General features: G+C 35.2%; 1 protein-coding gene across 2 annotated transcripts; it reads left to right on the forward strand.

Annotated features, from left to right (window-relative positions):
* Positions 1-366: 366 nt before the first annotated feature.
* Positions 367-19,628, forward strand: LOC125065080 (zinc finger protein 423 homolog). 2 transcript variants are annotated; one of them, XM_047672509.1, is made up of 9 exons: positions 367-380; positions 4,022-4,333; positions 11,088-11,311; positions 15,968-16,110; positions 16,778-16,985; positions 17,074-17,724; positions 17,804-18,094; positions 18,219-18,539; positions 18,795-19,628. In XM_047672509.1, exons 2-9 carry the CDS (start codon positions 4,231-4,233, stop codon positions 19,626-19,628), a joined length of 2,775 nt encoding a protein of 924 aa, XP_047528465.1. In that variant the 5' UTR covers positions 367-380; positions 4,022-4,230. The 2 variants fall into 2 exon arrangements, with proteins under 2 accessions (XP_047528465.1, XP_047528457.1); XM_047672501.1 differs by lacking the exon at positions 367-380 and having other exon boundaries at positions 3,858-4,333.
* Positions 19,629-19,635: the final 7 nt, after the last annotated feature.

The raw sequence follows: 19,635 nt of genomic DNA on the forward strand, positions 1-19,635 counted from the left end.
TGTTTGTCTTGTGTGGCCTTCATTTAACGCTCATTTATACCTGTGAAATTGCTTGTCCTAGAAGGTCATGTAATTTAACTATTAATGTTCTGCTTTGCATCAAATTAATTTATATAATTAGTCTCATTTCATTTTAACGAAACAATCAATTGTTATATAATGCGTTATTTCTTGATGTTTTACAGTTGGTGCTTAACAATACAAACAAAGGTAGGTAAATGTATAAATGTATTGTGATATATCTAAATAAAAAAAATATTTCCAACATATTCCTCGCTGCGCGCCGTAAAAGACATATTAAAGATAATAAAGACTAATCCACTCTGTGGAATGATGGCTGTCTCTCTGATTTATTAGGAAGAGAACAGACAGACGTGTGCGTGTCCCGAGGGCTCGAGATCTCCTCGACGACCACAAAAAAATGTTTTGGGTGTTTGTTGACAACGCAAATTCGTCAGGGTGTTGGGTCACGTTTTTTTCTTACCTTTTTTCACCCATACCTCGATCACTTGTAAAAAACACGGGTCGACCAATTTTTTTTTCTATAGTTCAACGTCAGAAATCGGGTACGAAGAAACTAGATTTTAGCCTATGTGTAATTTACAAGTCATGACTTTAAAAAATGCATTATCATGTAACTACAGGCATCTTAGTTACTAAGGCGTTGTAAGGAATCGTTAATATTTCTTAAGGCGCCAATGTCTATGGACGGTTGTAACAAATTACTATTGGGTTCATTTGCCAGTTTAGCGAGCTACATTACATTCAAAAAAACACAATGAAAATATTGTTGGACCCCAGCTTAAAAAAATGTTCGAAGTTTTATATCGATATAAAGAGGAAGTATTATAAAATTTCTGATCGATAAAAGGAAGACTTCATGAATAAATAAGTGTGATGAAATATTAATAAGGTCCATCTAAAGGGATCATGGCACCCAAATCAACAATAAGTCGTGACTTGTTGTCAACCTCGGTAGACTTGCATCATAAAATATGAAGATTGCATATTGAAGAGAATTATTTTACTTGATAGTAATCAAATAAAGAAGTCTTTGCTTAGCCCGAGCTTGCTTCATTACAGTTGTTAAAATGAGTATTTATACTTAACGTAATGGGAATCATAGCTCAAAAAAAATATGTAAGATCAAATGGTACAAAAAATATTTTCCGTTGCGTTGATTAAAATATTATGACATCGCTTTATTCAATAAAGAGCTTTTGTTATAAGACCGTTTTAAAGGGTAAAGACAGCTGTCCCGAAACAGTCACTTTATACGTAGTGCGAAAGAAACAAGTGCAAAATAAAGCCGAACCCTCATCATGGCGGGTGGCTGTCGCAAACGAAGCTTTTTAGATAAGGAGCAGATACTTTTTCATAATACTTTATTCAGGGCTCGGAGATTTGGCTCAGTGACAGACTAATCGGTCATGTCAGGACCGAGGTGCGGGACGTTTAAGTATTAATGTTTAACCCTTTTGTATCAAGTCGTTGCTGCGCCCGACAACTCCGTGTCAATCCCATTTTGGCTCGTAACATCCCCTGAATATTTAATGTTCATTAATTTGTCAGTTACTGTGCGCCACTTAGTTTGCTTTGCACAACATCGCGATTTAACCCGTTATGTGTTATGTCTCAGTCGTGCCTGTAAACGAATATACACAGATTAACAATTGCCTAGATAGTGCCTACTGTTTAGTTAAAAATAAATAATTATTTTAACTATGTATTCAAAACCTGAAAATTATTTAGAATTCAAACAAGCGACATGAAAAATTTACGAGTTTATTTTTCCAATCAGAGTTTCAATCATTTATTAGGTAATCACATATGCGTTGATTGGTTGATGATAGATTTCAATATAACGTTTTTAAATAAAAACGTGGAATTATTGCAGCAGTGATTAATAGTAGATAAGTAAGGACTTACGCAGTACGCAGAGTCATAAATATGTAACCCGTCAACACCAATTGAAGACATTGGCGTTTAAGATATATTAATCATTTCTTACACCGTCAATGCTCCTCCAACCTTCGGAATTATGTTTTGTATGTAACTAATGTTACGTCCATTGTGTGTTTGTAAAGTCACGTGCTTACTCACCCATTTAAACCGTAATACAATGATACTAAGTATTTCTGTTCAACTGTAGAACATATGCTGAGTAGATGGTACATACCCAGACGTGCTCGCACAAAGCCCTACCAACGAGTAAAAAAATTAAGTTAACTAAAAATAATTGGAACTCTGGACGAGCTTGAACTTATATTTTTACACTAAGTAATTGTGATTAATTTCACAATTTTCATGCTTAAAAAATATAGCCTAAAATAATAACCCAGTAAATAACCTATATTAATAAAAGAGAAGACTTTTTTGTGTTCCCTACCTGAAAAACTAGTAAACTTATGTCTATTAAAATTATACCATATAATTTTGAAAGATTTTGAAAGAAAGGGGATATCCCTTTCTTTCAAAATCGGGGGTTTTTTATAAACATCGTAGAGTAGGTACTGACAGTTTTGTTTGTAAATAAGTATACATTTTATACATATACGTTTTAATAAACAATCGCAGCAGCTTTACTTAAGTTACAACAATTGTTTTGACAAACCACTTGGGTGCACTTACATGCAGATATTTCTCGAGTTTATCCTTAAAATTACAGGAGTTAGAGTTGTGTGTAATCCGGGTAATATATTCATAACTAAAAAGGTAGCCGCGAGCGGAGCCCATTAGACCCCAAGGAGCGATCGCCGGACATCGGGTGGCACTTACTTATTGCTTTAAACTCATGTTTTATTTACAAAGTTATTTTATTGTTATTGTTCGCATTACTGTTTAAGGGGAATCTTATTTAAAACCGTACGAAAAAATCCATGGTAGTTGCACAAATGATAATACCTAAGTATATATTTATTTAACTTCCTGTTAAAATATTTTTTTCAAATTTAAAATTAATATATTTTCTAATTTTCGTATTTTAGTTATTATATATATGTTTTGTTGTCAATTTATAAAATAAGTGTGTTTTTATAATATAAGGATATACCTGATCAGGTAGCTCGAAATAAAAAAAAGGCGGTTCGGTAGGTACTTAAATCCGGCAATTAATAATATTGCCGCCATCATAGACAATAAAAGGCAAACCAATCACAGCAAAATATTAAAAAGGATAAAAAATCCAGCGTTAGGCTGAATAGTGCTGGGCCTGGATGTATCGCGGGGCGGCAAGCGAGCGCCCATTGGTCGCGCCCACCCGCATTGGAACGGGAAAACATTTCTCCGATTTTCCTCCTAGTCTAAATTTGAAAAGCTTTTAGCGTCATCCCGCTGTCACTTTGATTATTCGATTTAGGCGCTACATTCACGTATGTTTCATTTGTTTTAAAATGCGTCATACAGACACGATGGATTACACTGGGGACTTAATGAACCTTTTAAAATGAAAATATTATTTGTATATATGGTGTAAAAAATAATATATCATCATATAATATATCATTTATAAAAAAATTACCTATTTAAATAATTATTTTTATTATATAGGTTTGTGATTTGGAGATCAATTTAATTAGTTTAAGAAAAATATAAATGAAGTTAAAGCTCTGTTCAGAGAACTCTATAATTTGGCTTTGATCTATCACTTTTAGAGGATCGTGACTGACTATAGAAAAAGAAAGAAACTTTAAGTAGTAAATGGTGGGTGCATTAAGGGGGGAGGCGGTGGGCGGGTCACAAGGCGGGGCGCAGGGTGCTGAGGTGCGCTCGGGCGCCTCGGACTCGCCCACCCGTGCTCGCAGTCGCGCCGCACTCGCCAGTCTCATCGCGCGTTCGGTCACCACGGTTAAAGTCCCACTGTGACCACCATCACGATAATATCGCAATGAAACATTCACTCGCTCGTAGCTCGTTCCTCAGCACCACCTGACACTGGAACGCAAAGGTGTACGCATAAAGGATTGTCGCTAATTAACTCGATAGCGGCCACCCAAAATAATTACCGTGAAGAAACCGTGAGTCGGTCAGCAAGCGCCCCTTCAATTAGTGCCACCTGTCGAACACGCGCCGCGAATTAATTCGCACTCGCTATAAATTCGTTTGCAAAAAACACCAAAATAAACTGGTATCGATGCACCTGCGTCAATCTTCAGTAGCCGCAGTGCGGTAAATCAGTAATCAGCTGCACCATTAAATTGGACCCGTTAAGAAGCAAAGTCTTTTAGCGCTATGATCATGCTATTTAAAGGCAACAGCAGCAGGTTAGAGCATCTCATAGAGAAGATACAAGCAAATAAGGAAAACCACGACGTTACCTCGGACGATTTAAAACGTGAGTTTTGGTTTTATTTATTTATAAACTTATTTTTAATATATGTAGCTATTAACTAAATTTAACCTTCAAGTCGCCGAAAAAACATACAAAGTGTAATCGGTTTTGGTATGTACAGGAAAAGTATATTTTTATTTATTTATTATTTTTATCTTTGTAAAAATGTCTAAGTAACTAAATAAATTAAAATTTACCTTATAAAAAAAATAATCAATTATTTATTGAACTAAAAATAACATATTTGGTAAATACTTAGCGTTATTCTTTACGATTCTTATTTGGAGTCTAAATTAAGTAATTTTACAGTGAGGCGAAGGTTTTGTTAAGCACTGAAACCACTGAAATTGCTTCTAAAGAAGAAGCTTTTTTAGTTAAGCTTACATAGAAAACGTGTATGTTGACGTTTTTAATTTCTATTACATAATATTATTGTAAAAGTATCTGCGCTTCATGTTTCAAAGATCCACAAAAAAATACCTTTTTGTTCGTAAAAATAAAATTTCAGTAACTAGAACTACCGAGAGCATTTTAATAGTGCTCCGAAAAATTCCGAAGCTTTGAAGCTTTGTTTGAAATATTATATTGTTATAAATATTACGTCAATATACATTACAATAATTGAAAATTGTATCTTATTACAACATAATAATCAAAATACATTTTTTTTTTTTTTAATTTTATACTAGATATTATCAACTAAAAAACTTACTTCATATTAATTGCAGTTAAATACTTTTAATATATTGATAAATAGTTCATCGTAAACTTATCGAACTTTCAACATTAAGTATTTTATTTTCTTTTATTTGCGAAAGAAATATTCAAATATATGGCATATGTATGTAATAATTTAATTAAATAAAAAATAATTAAATTGCTTAAAATGTTACTCATCCCGGTTCTTATAATGTATTTAACGAAACATTATTATGACCTTTTCGTCGCTTTTAAGTTACGAGTAACGAGCTTTTGAGTAAAGTTCTTCCTGCTAATTTTAACGTTAATTATTATATGCGATTTCGAAACTTACGAAACGTTTTTATAGCAATGCTTCCCATTATCTTTTATTGAAAATATTTATTTTATTTCTCTATTTAGACAGACTGACAAATGAGTCACCTGATGGTAAGTGGTCACCACCGCCCATTAGCACTGTAAGAAACATTAATGATAACTTACATAGCCAATGCGCCACCATCTTTGGGGATTAAGATGTTCCTTGTGCCCGTAGATAGGATAGTGGGTAGGAGAGGTAACCATTTGGTTCACTTACCCTTCAAACCGAAATGCAACAATACTAAGTATCGCTGCTTGGCGGTTGAATGTGTGATCTGTGGGTGGTACATACCTATTTAGTCAGGCTTGCATAAAACCTTTTTTTTACGCAGTAGAAATCTTCAGAAAGGTACCCATCGCGGGGAACCGGGTTATATGGGCGGGTTATATGGGCCTTAATTATCTACTAAAACCACTGCAATCAGTGGTTATAGTAGATAATTAAGAAGATCCAATCGGCCATTGAGCCGGATGGACCGGAGTAGCTGATCGATCGTATTCATATGCACGTGCGCAGCGGAGCTCTCTTTAGGGGGTGACGGTAATCTCGCCTCCCTGCGCTCGTTGGCAGTACGAGGCCATCCCGGCTGCTGTCCTCCTCAGGCGAGACGCCTGCCTCACGCGTCCACGGCCTCAGGCCCTATCTTTTAAGCCAGGGGTGTTGGGGCCGACGCCTTCGTCGTCTCCGTCGAACGGGTTCGTCCCTTTCCCGTTCCTTCTGCCTCCTTCTCCACCATTACAGTCTCACAGAAGGATGCAACGGCGATCCCTCAGATTGTATAACTCTTCGTTAGCAAAATTAATAATTTATCATGTTATCAATGTCATCTACGTGATATCATCATATGACATTACATCAACACAATTGAGATTCCATGTAATAAGCGTATGGAAGGCTTTTTTGTTCGTTTGCTGATCGATGATCGTCATAAACCTGCATGAATCTGTGACATAACATTCTGTCAGATGTGTAGCCGACCAGGTTTGAATCAGAATGGTGGAATATCCTTCTTCTCTAAAGAAGACCATAGCCTTATATATTTACAGCTTATATTAACTTCAACATACCTGACTATTTGAAATTTGAAGTAAATATTGGGGTAATTGTTTCCTGGACTGTTACTTTTGACTCTTAAATTTTATAAACTTAAAAAAAAAAAACAATAATGGCCTAACCCTAATGATGAAGATATTTGCAATTTAAAAATCACCTATTGAAAGATTTGGTATTTTTAACAGCGTTCATCACAAAACACAAGTAATACATTAATAATCAAAATCATTATACTAATAGATTATAGATACGTAAGGTATTTACGTAGTTGGCATAATCTGAAAGTTTTCTTAATATTTTTAAATAAATTGTTTCATCTGTACTAGTCTATGCCAGTATTATATCTGTATGTCTGTTGTCACGGACAGACTATTGAATCGAATTTGATAAGAATTGGAAAATTTGGAGAAACCTGACGACTGACCCCTAAAAAGCGAGCGAAGCCGCGCATGACAACTAGTAACATATACAATTATATGTATAATACGGTAATGTAAATTATGATGTATTTTTTTAATTTTTTTCTGTAATAAAAATATTTATTTAAGTCCTGTGCCCTTCAAACCGGTAATACTGAGTACTGCTGTTTGGCGGTAGAATATCTGATGAGTGGGTGGTACCTACCCAGACTTGCTCAAAGCCCTACCACCAAGTGAATAATACGTTAAGTTATTTGTATAATTACTGAAAACAAAAATATAAAGATGAGTACGTATATAAAACTAATAGCTTTTGATTTGTCCTTCAATTATTACGGATTCTTAAGCATAAAGTTAATTATCAGTTTTAATTTACACAAATCCAATCGAAACACCGAATTGTTAAGGTTTAATTGTGTGTCGAAAGGTCGAAGCTGATTAATTCTCCTCTTACTTTAATTTTTACATCGAGACCTACTGACTTATCTTTCTCCACCTCTATCTAGTCTATATAGATAAAAATCATTTCACTTATTATTAAAAAGGCATGAGTCAGACGGCTTAGATTGTTTTAACCCAACGAGTAGCTGTTACAGTCTTTTATTATATTAAATATTCTACTTGATTTAAAATTACCACAGACTTATTTAAAATTCATAACGACTCTCTGTGTAACTGATAACTTGTGACTCTTTTAATGTGTCTAACGTTTGGCGATTGTCGTTGATTGGCGAGGCGCCGGCCGAGGTGTCTCAGACGCCGCAATTAGGAAATGAGTTTCCGCCGCCCACCGCCGCGGCGCCAATCGCCCCTGAATTGCCGCAATCGCAGCTAATTACGTGCGTCCTATCGCCGACGTAACACCTACTTCTTAATCATTGATCCTTCAAGCTAATATTCTAAATGCATCAGACTAGTGAATTACTTTCTAAGGCATATTTAAAATAAAATTGTTTTTCAGTTTAACATAAATCAACTCATCATATTAAAAGTTTCAAACTCGAATATATTCGAGTGAATATATATTAATCTGTATACGTATATATAAGAGAAATACCGCTCACTGATTAATCACGAAATCTTAGAAACTATAACACCTACAAATTTGAAATTTGGCAGGTAGGTTCCTTTCTTTATCGTAGGATTTTATGAAACTCCACCCCTAAGGGGGTAAAACGAGGGTAGGAAGTTTGTATTTTTAAACTTTCGCGCGGGTAGAGCCGCAAGTTCAGTTAGTGATTTATAAAGCAGATACCAGTAATCTGTCAAATAAAAACACTTAATTTTTTTGGTTTCAGTTTTAACTATAAAATGAGTAAACACTAAAAAAATTAATGAAATGTGTATATTTTTATATTCTCTTTATACCTTTATATCGTATATTTTATTTATTTAAGTTGGCTCATAAAAGCACATTTGAATCTCCATTTTATAGTATTGATTTAAATTTAAAGCTACCACCGGCTTGGAAAGTAGATTCTATCGAGAAGAGCGGGCAAGAAACTCAGAAGGTTACCCTTTACCATCATTTTAATTACAGAGTATGTTAATAAAGTACAATAATATTTTTAATATATCCTGCCTAGAAATCAACAAATTGTAATTTTACCAAACATCACATACATTACTCTGATCCCAACGTAAGTTGCTGTAAGCACTTGTGTTATGGAAAATCAGAAGTAACGACGGTACCACAAACACCCAGACCCGAGCCAACATAGAAAACTACTGAACTTTTTCTACATCGGCTCGGCCGGGAATCGAACCCGGGACCTCTGAGTGGCGTACCCATGAAAACCACTAACAATGTACACATTACACAATGTTTTGAACATGTGCTTTAATTTTAATAGGCCAAGTTTATTTAAGCCAAGTTTAATTATATACATTTATATTTTATATTCAAATTAACATTTTATCACAATTAATATTGCGCAGTAATTTTGTCGACTCGTTTTATTTTATATCCTCATACTTATAAAAAATAATGAAAAATTCACGAAACTTACCTTAATACTTACCTTACGTATTAAATTTAATGGTAAGAATTACAAAACTAATAAACAAATAATGTTCGGAAGATTTACCTATGCTGCAGAGCTATATAAATTTTACGTAACAGCAAGAGATGTGTTACGAATATCTCCTTTCTTGATAGAACGTTTACTTTTTATCCATTAACGGCGTCGCTCGTGCGACTGGGGCGTGAGGGATCTTGACTCTTGAGTGAAACAAATAGTTCCTACTTATTTAATGAACAAAATGAAATAAAAAATATCTTTACTCTACAGAGCTGCACAAATAGGCCGTCTTATTCGTATAAAAAATCTACCAAACAATCTAAGGCTAGAGGAGGAATATTACTAAATAAACAATAATGATGCAGGCATTACACATACATACTAATATGTTTATATACTCTATACATATTACATACATGAATGACAAATATTAATAATATTTAATAGCCGGTACTTAGAAGTTCTTAGTTTGTATTATATTTTATTGGCGTACTACTAATATTTACAGTGACATTTTCATATGTCTATGAAGATTTTGAATCAAAAATTCAGCACGATAAAGATTTCGTAAATTATTGAGGTCCACATTAAAAAATCAACATTTTTTTTTATTTAAAAAACCACCAAACTCACTGGCAGATGCGGATTCGGATACTTAAGAACGATCTATTAATTAACTAAATAAACTAAAGCATTTTAATATATCACAATATCACAAGTACACTCAACGAAAAAATGATATGTGTTACATAAGTACCTTAAGATATTATCCTTAAGGTTTATTAAAGAATATTTAATCCAAATGTCAGCATTTATAACCGCAAGAATAATTTGAAAATTTCTATATAATATTTTAGAAATTATAAACAAAAAAATACGAGAAAATCATTACGAGTTCTATTGCAAAAGTGCGAATAGTGTCAGATTATGATTTATATCAAATATACTTCACTCTAGTTATTTTGTATCAGTACCTCACATGTTAGTCGAAGTGGCTTCATGCCTCGGCATGTAATATAAAAAATTAAATTCTTAACAATGACTAATAACAAAATCTATTACGATGAAAAATAAAAACTTCTTTTCTTTTTCTGTGCTCATCCCTATATGATTTTCGCTTGGCTTCCGACATTAGTCATCATTTGCGTTGGTGGCAATGATACCGTCATTGTAGGCTATTCAATTTGTTTATATTTCACGCTACTCCGAGGTGCTCTGAGATATATTAGCCCTTAACGTCGAAATATGGAGCTTCGCTGTATCAACGGGAGCTTTAGAAATTATGCGTATCCTTTGCACCCTAAATCGGAATTTATAGCTCTTTAAATATCCTCAAATCGTTACTTATATTGGTTGATGGTTATCTTCTCATTTTTCATATAATATAAGGCTTATATGTATAATTATTAATTAATCTATAGAAATATTATAAATGTGAATGTAAGTCTGTTTGTTACCTCTTCACACTTAAACTGCTGAAACGATTTCGATGAAATTTGGTATGCAGATAGTTTGAGTCCCGGGGAAGGACGTTGCCTACTTTTGCTTACTTTATATTACGTACCTCTCGAGAAGGTAAAATTGAAGTAACGGATTCTGTGCTATAAGTAAGTTTAAAAATTTCGCGCGGGTAAAGCAGCAGCTTCAACTAGTTATAATATAAAAGGAAAGGTAATATTCTAATGAAACACTATTTTTATGCGTGAACAGATTCATGTTGTATAAGCGATATTTTGACACGATATTTTGATATTGGGACAAGAGCAAGGGAAAAGAAGATTTTAATATAATGGTTTGGTTGTACATATCTATCTGTTTAAAAAGCAAATAAATTACCATTAAAGGAGCAGTTTTTGAGTTTATATAGAAATTTATTTCGTATTTTAGATATATAGATATGGTTTCGCTTTTTAAGTTTATCTATATAGGAAAAATGCAATATTGCACGAAGGTTTAGAAACGAGTGATGATCGGAGAGATACCTTATTTAAATAATGGTAATTGTACTGAAATTAATAATTTAGTACTTTTTATAACCAATAGTTATGTGAATATTTTACATATACAACAACAAACAAGCAATAAGTTGTTTTATAAGTGTAACATGTAACAATGTAACTTACAAACAGTACAGTGTTTGTGGATGCAAATAAACTTCGTCGATAAAAAACCTTATTTATGAAGATTTTTTCCTTATCGAACAGAGGCACTGGGGAGCGTTGGCAGTACGGCGGGGAGCTCGTGGCCGTCGTCGACGCCAGAGCCGTCTCCGTCGCCTGCCTCTACACCCACCTCGGCGGATGCTGTAGACGCTGATGCGGATGCAGACCCACCGTTCACCCTTGGGGCAACTGAGCACACGCCTTATAAATGCCAATTTTGTGAAAAGGCGTTTCCTAGGCTATCGTATCTTAAAAAGCATGAACAGGTTAGTTATTTATTAAATCGTCTGCAAGAGTTGAGCCTTTAAGTTAACTTTTAGTAGCTGTATCATCAAGTCAAATGTTCATAGATTAGGATCAGCGACATACAATGACAGAATTCTAAAGATTTTAACGATCAACACATTTAAGTAATAACTTGTTTTTTACCATGAAATTGCTTGTGTAATATAACTACAACAAGATTACTAAGGTACATATTCGTACGTAGGTATGTTTATACGTTTCTAGTCCAATTTCGTCATGCAGCTCTTAGCTTCATTAGCAACTAGATACCCGAAATGGTTTGCTACATTTGCGGACGGAGAGCGTGTTCAGATATGCATCTCAGTAGCCTTGCACTCTAAAACGCTTTAGTCTGTGAAATAGTGACATGCAGCCTATTACACTACCTATACATCTTGACTCCTTTGTGTCGCGCCGATCTTACCGCGTTACGATTGCGTCGTGTGACACTGGCCGCGACTGATCTAGCTGCGATAGGGTAAATAGAAACGTCACTTTGCATAACCCTGGCTGGCGCATTCCACCTACACTAAATAATATTCAGATCCAAATTTGTGCAAGTGAGCAAGTTAAATGAAACTTGCTCATCTCTGAATGTATAAATAATTCAATAATTACTTATATTCGCGATTGCCTAGTAGAATCGTAAAGGGATTTCATTAGATTATCGGTATGCAATTGCCGTCACCGTTGCGTTTTAGTGATATCGATCTTTTCGTTGGTTGGTGTTGTGCCGACAAATGTATCGCAAAGATCGGGTTGCGCTCGCGCCGCGACATGCCGGTGACGGCCGGAAATAGGCTCCCGATAAGAACTCCCTAGCCTGGCGCGCCACTCTTTTATCATTGCACCGCTCGGAAAAGTAATGATTATAAAAATAAATCAATTGTAGACACTGCATCGCTAGATATCAGTCTAAGATCGATCGCGTTCAGAATAGGTAATCTGTTATTTTAAGATTCCTAGAAACAATAATAGGATATCGTGTTTTTTCTGTAATGATGTACAAAGCAGTACATAGTAAATAATATAAACAAGTGTTATTTGTGCAAGACTTCATAAGCCAATTATCTCGCACTCAATATTCTCGTCACAATGTTCCTCAGATTTTGTTAAACTCAAATCTTTTATAACACGAGGTTGTTTTCCGTGATATCTTTATTATTAAAACTCGTAAAACTTAAGTATTTCATACGGTAGCTATTTGTTTCAGAGAATTCTAAATAGTTTTTTTAGAACATTACCCATTTATATTTTTTCGCATTTCAACGGATCGCCAACATTTTGAAGTAGCAATGTTACTTTATATTTTTTTTATTTATAAATTACATACAAAGTTATAAAATTCGTAGAATGATCGCTTGGTTTGATAAATATTTTTCGGGTGCTCGTACAAATGGTCACTAACATTCCTCCGATCTGACCCCGACAGAACGGGTGACTGTTCACCGCCGATGACATCGCATTTATTGTACCTGGGAAAGTCGCTCGGTAGCCGTCCACTGCCCATTTAAAAGCTTTATTGGCTATCACGCTCGCCTTAAACTACTTACAACTAGTTTGAAATGTCTTTTGGTGCGTTTTACGCGGAAATTTGACAGTACCTGACCGCGTTATGGCGAACGCTCTCACGCTGTTTGTTGTTAGGGAATATTAATAAAGATCATTCGCGTGTCTTTTCGCTATAAGCGAGAGCGTGGACTGTGGAGTCGTGGTGCGAGCTGCGAGGGGAGTAGCAATGCTCCTTTACGTAGTACGCACCCAGGGGCCGGACCCTGCTGAGCTCAACGTTCGCTTTACTTATGTGACTTTTACACGAAGAACGCAACAATTATTAAGTCAATAAAATTAACAAAGAATATTTTACTTTAATAAGAACATTATGTAGGCTTTTCACATTGGGATTTTAATGAAACCATTGAGGTTTAATTTTGAAAATAAATATACGCATACTCATATAATATTCTAATACTTACTAATCTGATATACTAAAACACATTTTAATTTAAGCAGGTTGATTGAATTTTAAATGTATTTAATAATATCAATGTAGCACGAATCAATCTTTGCACGAATTACCTTTATTTACATGTAACTCGTAACTATTTAGGAAAGGAAAAAAATAAGTCGATTCGAAGTCTAATTGAAATTGTTGTATAAATTTTCAACTTTCCAAGCACTTTTCTTTAATAGGCTTGGATTATTTGGTTTATTTCTACGAGATAAATTCTAGTAACCTGAACAAAATCGAAGGTTAATTTTCACTTTAAGTTCACTAAAACTTGTTTTATTCATTTTAATTGCTTATAAATATAATATATTACTATTATTTAGCCTGCCGCAGGGCGATTGCTCTAATTAACGAGGAACTGTAAATAAGTCTGCAATATGTTTATGAGATGCGCATGCACCCATATAGTGCAGCCCACATACTACATTCATAACAAATAACTTTATAGTATCCTCATAATTGTAAAAATGTATTTTTTATGCTTTTTAAATATAATTCTATACTCCTTATGAGGATTTAAACGTCTTCGTTTGGATTGGCATAAAAAATTACATCATCAAAAATATAAATTTGCCTTTACTGTTTAATACGCATTAAAATAAGTGTACTCGCAATTATAATAAAAAAGACTTTTTAACAAACGTTTAAGATGTTGATCTTAGGGCAATGATTGCATCTAATAACTTACCCCGAGCGGACTCAAGCGGCATACCGTGGCGCTAACAAATTGATATTCCGCGCTAATGGCCTAAACTAACCACATGGTAATTGGGGGAACACGAGCATACAAACCCTCGACTGAACAAACACGGTATTTTTTACTCAGAATCTCATCGATATTTTTTTACTCTCATGTCCGAAACCGTTAAGGAATGTACTCGTACCTATCACTTTGAACACGGTTTCCGTAAATGGAAAAAAGTTTAACATATTTCCCAATGCTTAATAAAGGTGCAGTCAATCATGTAGTACGTCTATTTAGCATAATAGTAGGGCACAATCTGCGAGGTGGTCAATTAGTAAAAGCGTGAAGTGGCTGTCAGTTTTAGAGTGTACCGGATTGTGTGTACTGGATTAGCTCGTCTGCTTTTTACGGGTCGCGAAGGCCGACGCGACGGTTCCCCTATTATTTGACTGCCAGCGAAGCATCATTAGCATTTTCATAATAAACTTATGAATAATCTTTTGAACGTATGACACGTGACGTGTAGTTAATTGGAATGAAGATATTGTTTCAAAATTTCTTTTAGTATTTGAAATACGATTAAAGTAGCCACTTGAAGTTTCTATTGCAATACTTGCTTAAATAGCTCAGTAATAAAAGAGGTGGTACTGGTAACAATTTACAATACCATTGTCAGACCCGAAAGTAAATATTCATCATAGTACACAAATTTAGCCGAGATAACCCAGTGGTTACGTTGATTGCGGACATCTTAACTTAAGTTACATCTTGACTGATGATTGTGGGCTCAAACCAAGGCAAGCGCCACTGAATTTCTATGTGCTTAATTTGTAATATGTGTTTGTTTCTATTTTTAATGAAAATCTACCACATGTGTCCATTGTTGCCCAGTGGGCGTTTTTTACTTATACAAAAATTTATATTTATTACCTATAATAATTTTCAATCTATTAAATTAGGTGATAATAAAGTATAATTTGAACAACAAATATAATTAACTTAATTTTATTTGCTCAAATAAAATTGCTCCAAACGGGAAGAACCCTTGCATACAAAAAATATATTTCCAAAACCGTTCATAAAAAGCGTTCAAAAGTAAAAAAAAAAATTAGGTGTTGTTTTGGGATAAAAGAAAAAATCGTCCATTTTAATCGAAGTAATTCTGTGTGAATTATACTTTCTTGTTCTATATAAAGCTTTAACCAACTAGCTGCGTATCAAAATATTAATTATTTACCATTAAGACAACGATTTGTATAAAAAATTGTACCAATCATAAAGAATGAACATCACAGAAGTATAAATCATGAATATAAATTATATACGTACATATTTTCGTACCTACACATACTTCTACGATAAAAAGTTATCAATTACTCATACAGTACCCTAATACATACAAGTCTTCTATTCTAGAAAGTCTTTTATTAATTAATGACTGGATTCAAACTGAAATATGGAGTCATGGTGACAAGAATAACTACTTCGATTGATTACTAGCACATTAGATACAAAGTTGATCTCTTTATTAATCGAGAACTCGGTTGCATTCCATTGTCGGGACTCTTCAGAAATTATATCTATCGTTGGAGAATTACTGCCGATTACAATAACGTCAAGTTTTGAAATTAAATCGATTCATCTTGATCCATATCATATATTTTTATTTAACTATTGAATGAAAATCAGTAACCATACTATACGTAATTAATAAAACTTATATGTTTTCATATAAAGCTTTTATAATATACTCTAGGAATGAAACAATGGTTAATATTAAACAACACATTTTGCGATGACGAAAGTGGCTTTTGAGGAATATAGATTCAATTTCGGTTTTTCATAAAAATACTAAAAATATGATTGCGTTTAAAAAAAAATAGTTTAAAAAAAACAACAGAAATACATAACTATTAATAAATAATTTATGTAATTTTACAGACACACTCCGATCAGATGCCTTTTCGATGTGAATTCTGTTCACGACTGTTCAAGCACAAGAGATCTCGGGATCGTCACGTAAAATTGCACACCGGCGACCGAAAGTACCGCTGCGCGCACTGCGAATCCGCTTTCTCTAGAAGGTATAAAACTTGAGCTCATTTAAATGATGCCAGAAATATTTATAAGAAATATGTTTCATACATATAAGTATCGCTTAAAGTAAAATATGGTATATGGTAAAAAGAACATTAGAAGCCATTAGGCAGTAAGTATTTACCAGTATAACGCTTAAGAGGTGCTCGCATGACAATAGCCGAGGACTAAGATTGATTACCATAAGCCGCAGCACAAAGCTTTACTTGGCCACGAGGCAACACGTCACCTTTTTCGTCACCTCAACTCGGCCACGTGACTAATTCTACGCAATTTGTCGACCCAACGAACCGCCGACAAGTGAAAAGAGTTGATGCGCTGACAAATGGCGTCGAGGGTCTTACAAAAATGAAATAATCACCCGTACCTAAACCGGCGCGGAGAGCACAGCCATTAGTAGAGGTGTTTGGGCGAGCGTCTCTATTCTGTAGTTTGCGTGAAAAGCCGCTTTGTTAGTTCTGTTTAGTTCATGCTTTATGTAGATACTTATGACTCGGATGACAAATTGCATTCTGCTGTTGCTTAAAGACAATTTATCTTATTTAATTCTTAATTCAAATTCAAGTCAAGTCGATGTAAATTAAAGTATTTAGCTACAAAAATATTGTTTTTGGATATATGTTTATCATGATTTTTATTTATCTGAAATTTCAGTGATCATTTAAAAATTCACATGAAGACTCACGACAATCAAAAGCCGTTTCAATGTACGGTATGTAATCGGGGATATAATACAGCCGCTGCACTCACAGCACATATGCAAGGTCACAAGCGAGATCGTGAGGGCCGCGAAACTGATCGGAAGAGAGCTCTGCGATGTTTGCGATGTGGAGATGCCTTTAGACGTCCTGAAATGCTTCAAGTAATTCATCCTTATTTAAAAAAAAAAAACATTCTTTGATCCATTTACGGAAATTAAAGACCTTTTCATTTAATTTTATATCTTTCAGGCGCATATGGCTAGTGCTCATGGCATGGAGGCAACTTCCGTGACACCACCGCGCCGGGTTGCATCTCAACCACCACCTACATTACTCGCTTGCATTTATTGTACTCGTGATACTTTTACAAGTATGGAACAATTACAATTACATGTACGCGCCGCACACTCGGCTCTATTAAACGGAGAATCTCCTATACATTATACATTAGAACAACCTTTACCCACTGATTTAAGTAGAAGAAGTCCTGAAGAAGTATCATCTCCAGCAAAACGTCCGAGATTAGGTTCGGGCTCTTCTACTCCAAAAATAGCACTTTCTCCAAGCACTCTTCTATGCAATCAATGTGATGCAGCTCTGCCTGATTTTGAGGCATTTCGAGCACATTTAAAAGGTCACATTGAAGAAGGTGGAGATATAGGTAGATCAAGTCCAGCACCTTGTCTCCATTGTGGTGCTACATTTGCTGATGCAGCAGCATCTGAACGTCACCTGGCTGCTCATTACCTTGCTGTGTCCTGTGAATATTCTTGTCACAGCTGTGTGCGCAGTTTTCCTACTTCTGAAGATTTGCAGAAACATTTGCTCGATATTCATGCGCATCACTTATATCGCTGCACTCTTTGTAAGGAAATATTTGATTCAAAAGTTGCTATTCAGGTATTCATTTTATATAATCACAATTAATAAAGAGTAAGATTTAAAAATAAGGGGAATTTATTTTTGGTTTTGATTTTAGGCACATTTTGCGGTTGCTCATACCGGGGAAAATAAAGTTTGGGTGTGTCGGTCTTGCGGAACTGCTGGTGGTCCATTACGCACCGAAGCTGAGGGTGCCGCTCATGTTCGTGCACGACACGCAGCTGCACGATGTGCATGTGGTGCTATATTAGCTGGGTCGCGGGCTCTACGAGCGCACACAGCAGCCCATCATGCCTATCGTTGCCCTGTACCATCTTGTACCGATACTTTCGCCGTACAGTATTTACTTGAACGCCATATGCAAGTACATCATACCGTTACTCATCAGGTAAATTGAAAGTTGATACATATGTATGTACTAACATTTTTAAGATAAATTATAAATTAAATAAATAAATAATTAATTAATTTAATAAATAAAATTAATCCTACATGATTTTTAAAAATTTCAGAGTATCAACGGTGACATGACAAGGCCTAAGCGAACAGAAAATAACAATGCAATAGAAGGTGATGATGCATGTTCTCCATGTATACCTAGCGGTGATGGAAATGGGCCTTTGGCTACATCTAGTGATGATCGTCGCCGTAAAAATGGAGCAGTTGCTCTGCAGTGCGCATATTGTGGTGAGCGTACTCGCAGTAGAGCTGAACTTGAAGCCCACACGCGTGCACATTCAGGAACAGGTGCTGCACGACATAAGTGTCTCATTTGTGATGAAGTGCTTCCGTCGGCTGCAGTTCTAGCCGAGCATAAATTAACCCATTGCAAGGTAATTTCTATAATTTTACAATGAGCAGGTTCTATTGAATATTATTGTAATTTTATAATTAAAAAAAAAATAGTTTATTTAAGCAATAATATTTAAAATGTAATTACAAATTTATTTTTTATTTATTTTATGGAAAGTTTTATACGTCGATAAAATTTTGATACTATCCGTGCGAAGTCAGGTTTTATATAATGTAATATCTTTAGTATTTATATATAATTATTTATCTAAATGTAAACTTATATCTCATTGAAGGTAATTGCGGGTGACACATGCTCTCGATGTCGTTCACGACTACCTACAGAAGAAGCTTTTCTGAATCATATGGCACGGCATCACCCTGCTCTTCCAGCGCCTTGCGTCGTATGTCGTCAAACTTTGGCATCGGAAGCAGAAGCGCGATTACATGCAAGATTTCATTTAAGGCCAACTGAGGATGAACAAAGATGCGCCATTTGCCTAAGACCTCTATCTGAAACTGAAGCAGGTGAAGGTGCGCGAGCTTGCACCGCCTGTTACGCTCGTCATGCAGCTCCGAGACCGACGCCTTCTTCCGAACACGATTGTCGGCTATGTCGTCGAACTTTAGGTTCACCAACACGTTTACAAGCCCATTTAATCGAGCATACCTTTGCAGGTATTGGAGCATTTACATGTTACTTATGTTCTGCAATGTTCACAAGTGCTGCGGGATTGCAAAGGCATTTACCAGAACATGCTGCGGCACCGAGACCATACGATTGTGGTCGATGTGGCTTAAAGTTTTTCTTTCGAGCTGAACTTGATAACCACGCATTTGTTCATCTTGAAGAAGCAGAAATAGCACAAAGAGCATTTTACGAAGCGTATGCTCGCGGGGCTGCGACAGCGTGGGCGGCTTTGCAACCTACTGATTTAGCGCTGCAGTCTTCGGCATCGACTCCAGCTCCTGTAAATGATATACCAATAAAACAGGAACCAGAAGTAAAGGAAGAACGAAATGATGAATATATAGAAGTGTCGTCTCCCCCTCCTCCTGTAATACAGCAATCAGAGACTACGTCATCTCCACCTCCGATAATAAAACAGGAAAAAAATAATGAAGACTGAACGGGGA

Source organism: Vanessa atalanta, chromosome 1, assembly GCF_905147765.1.
Source record: "Vanessa atalanta chromosome 1, ilVanAtal1.2, whole genome shotgun sequence".
Taxonomy (NCBI): Eukaryota; Metazoa; Arthropoda; class Insecta; order Lepidoptera; family Nymphalidae; genus Vanessa; species Vanessa atalanta.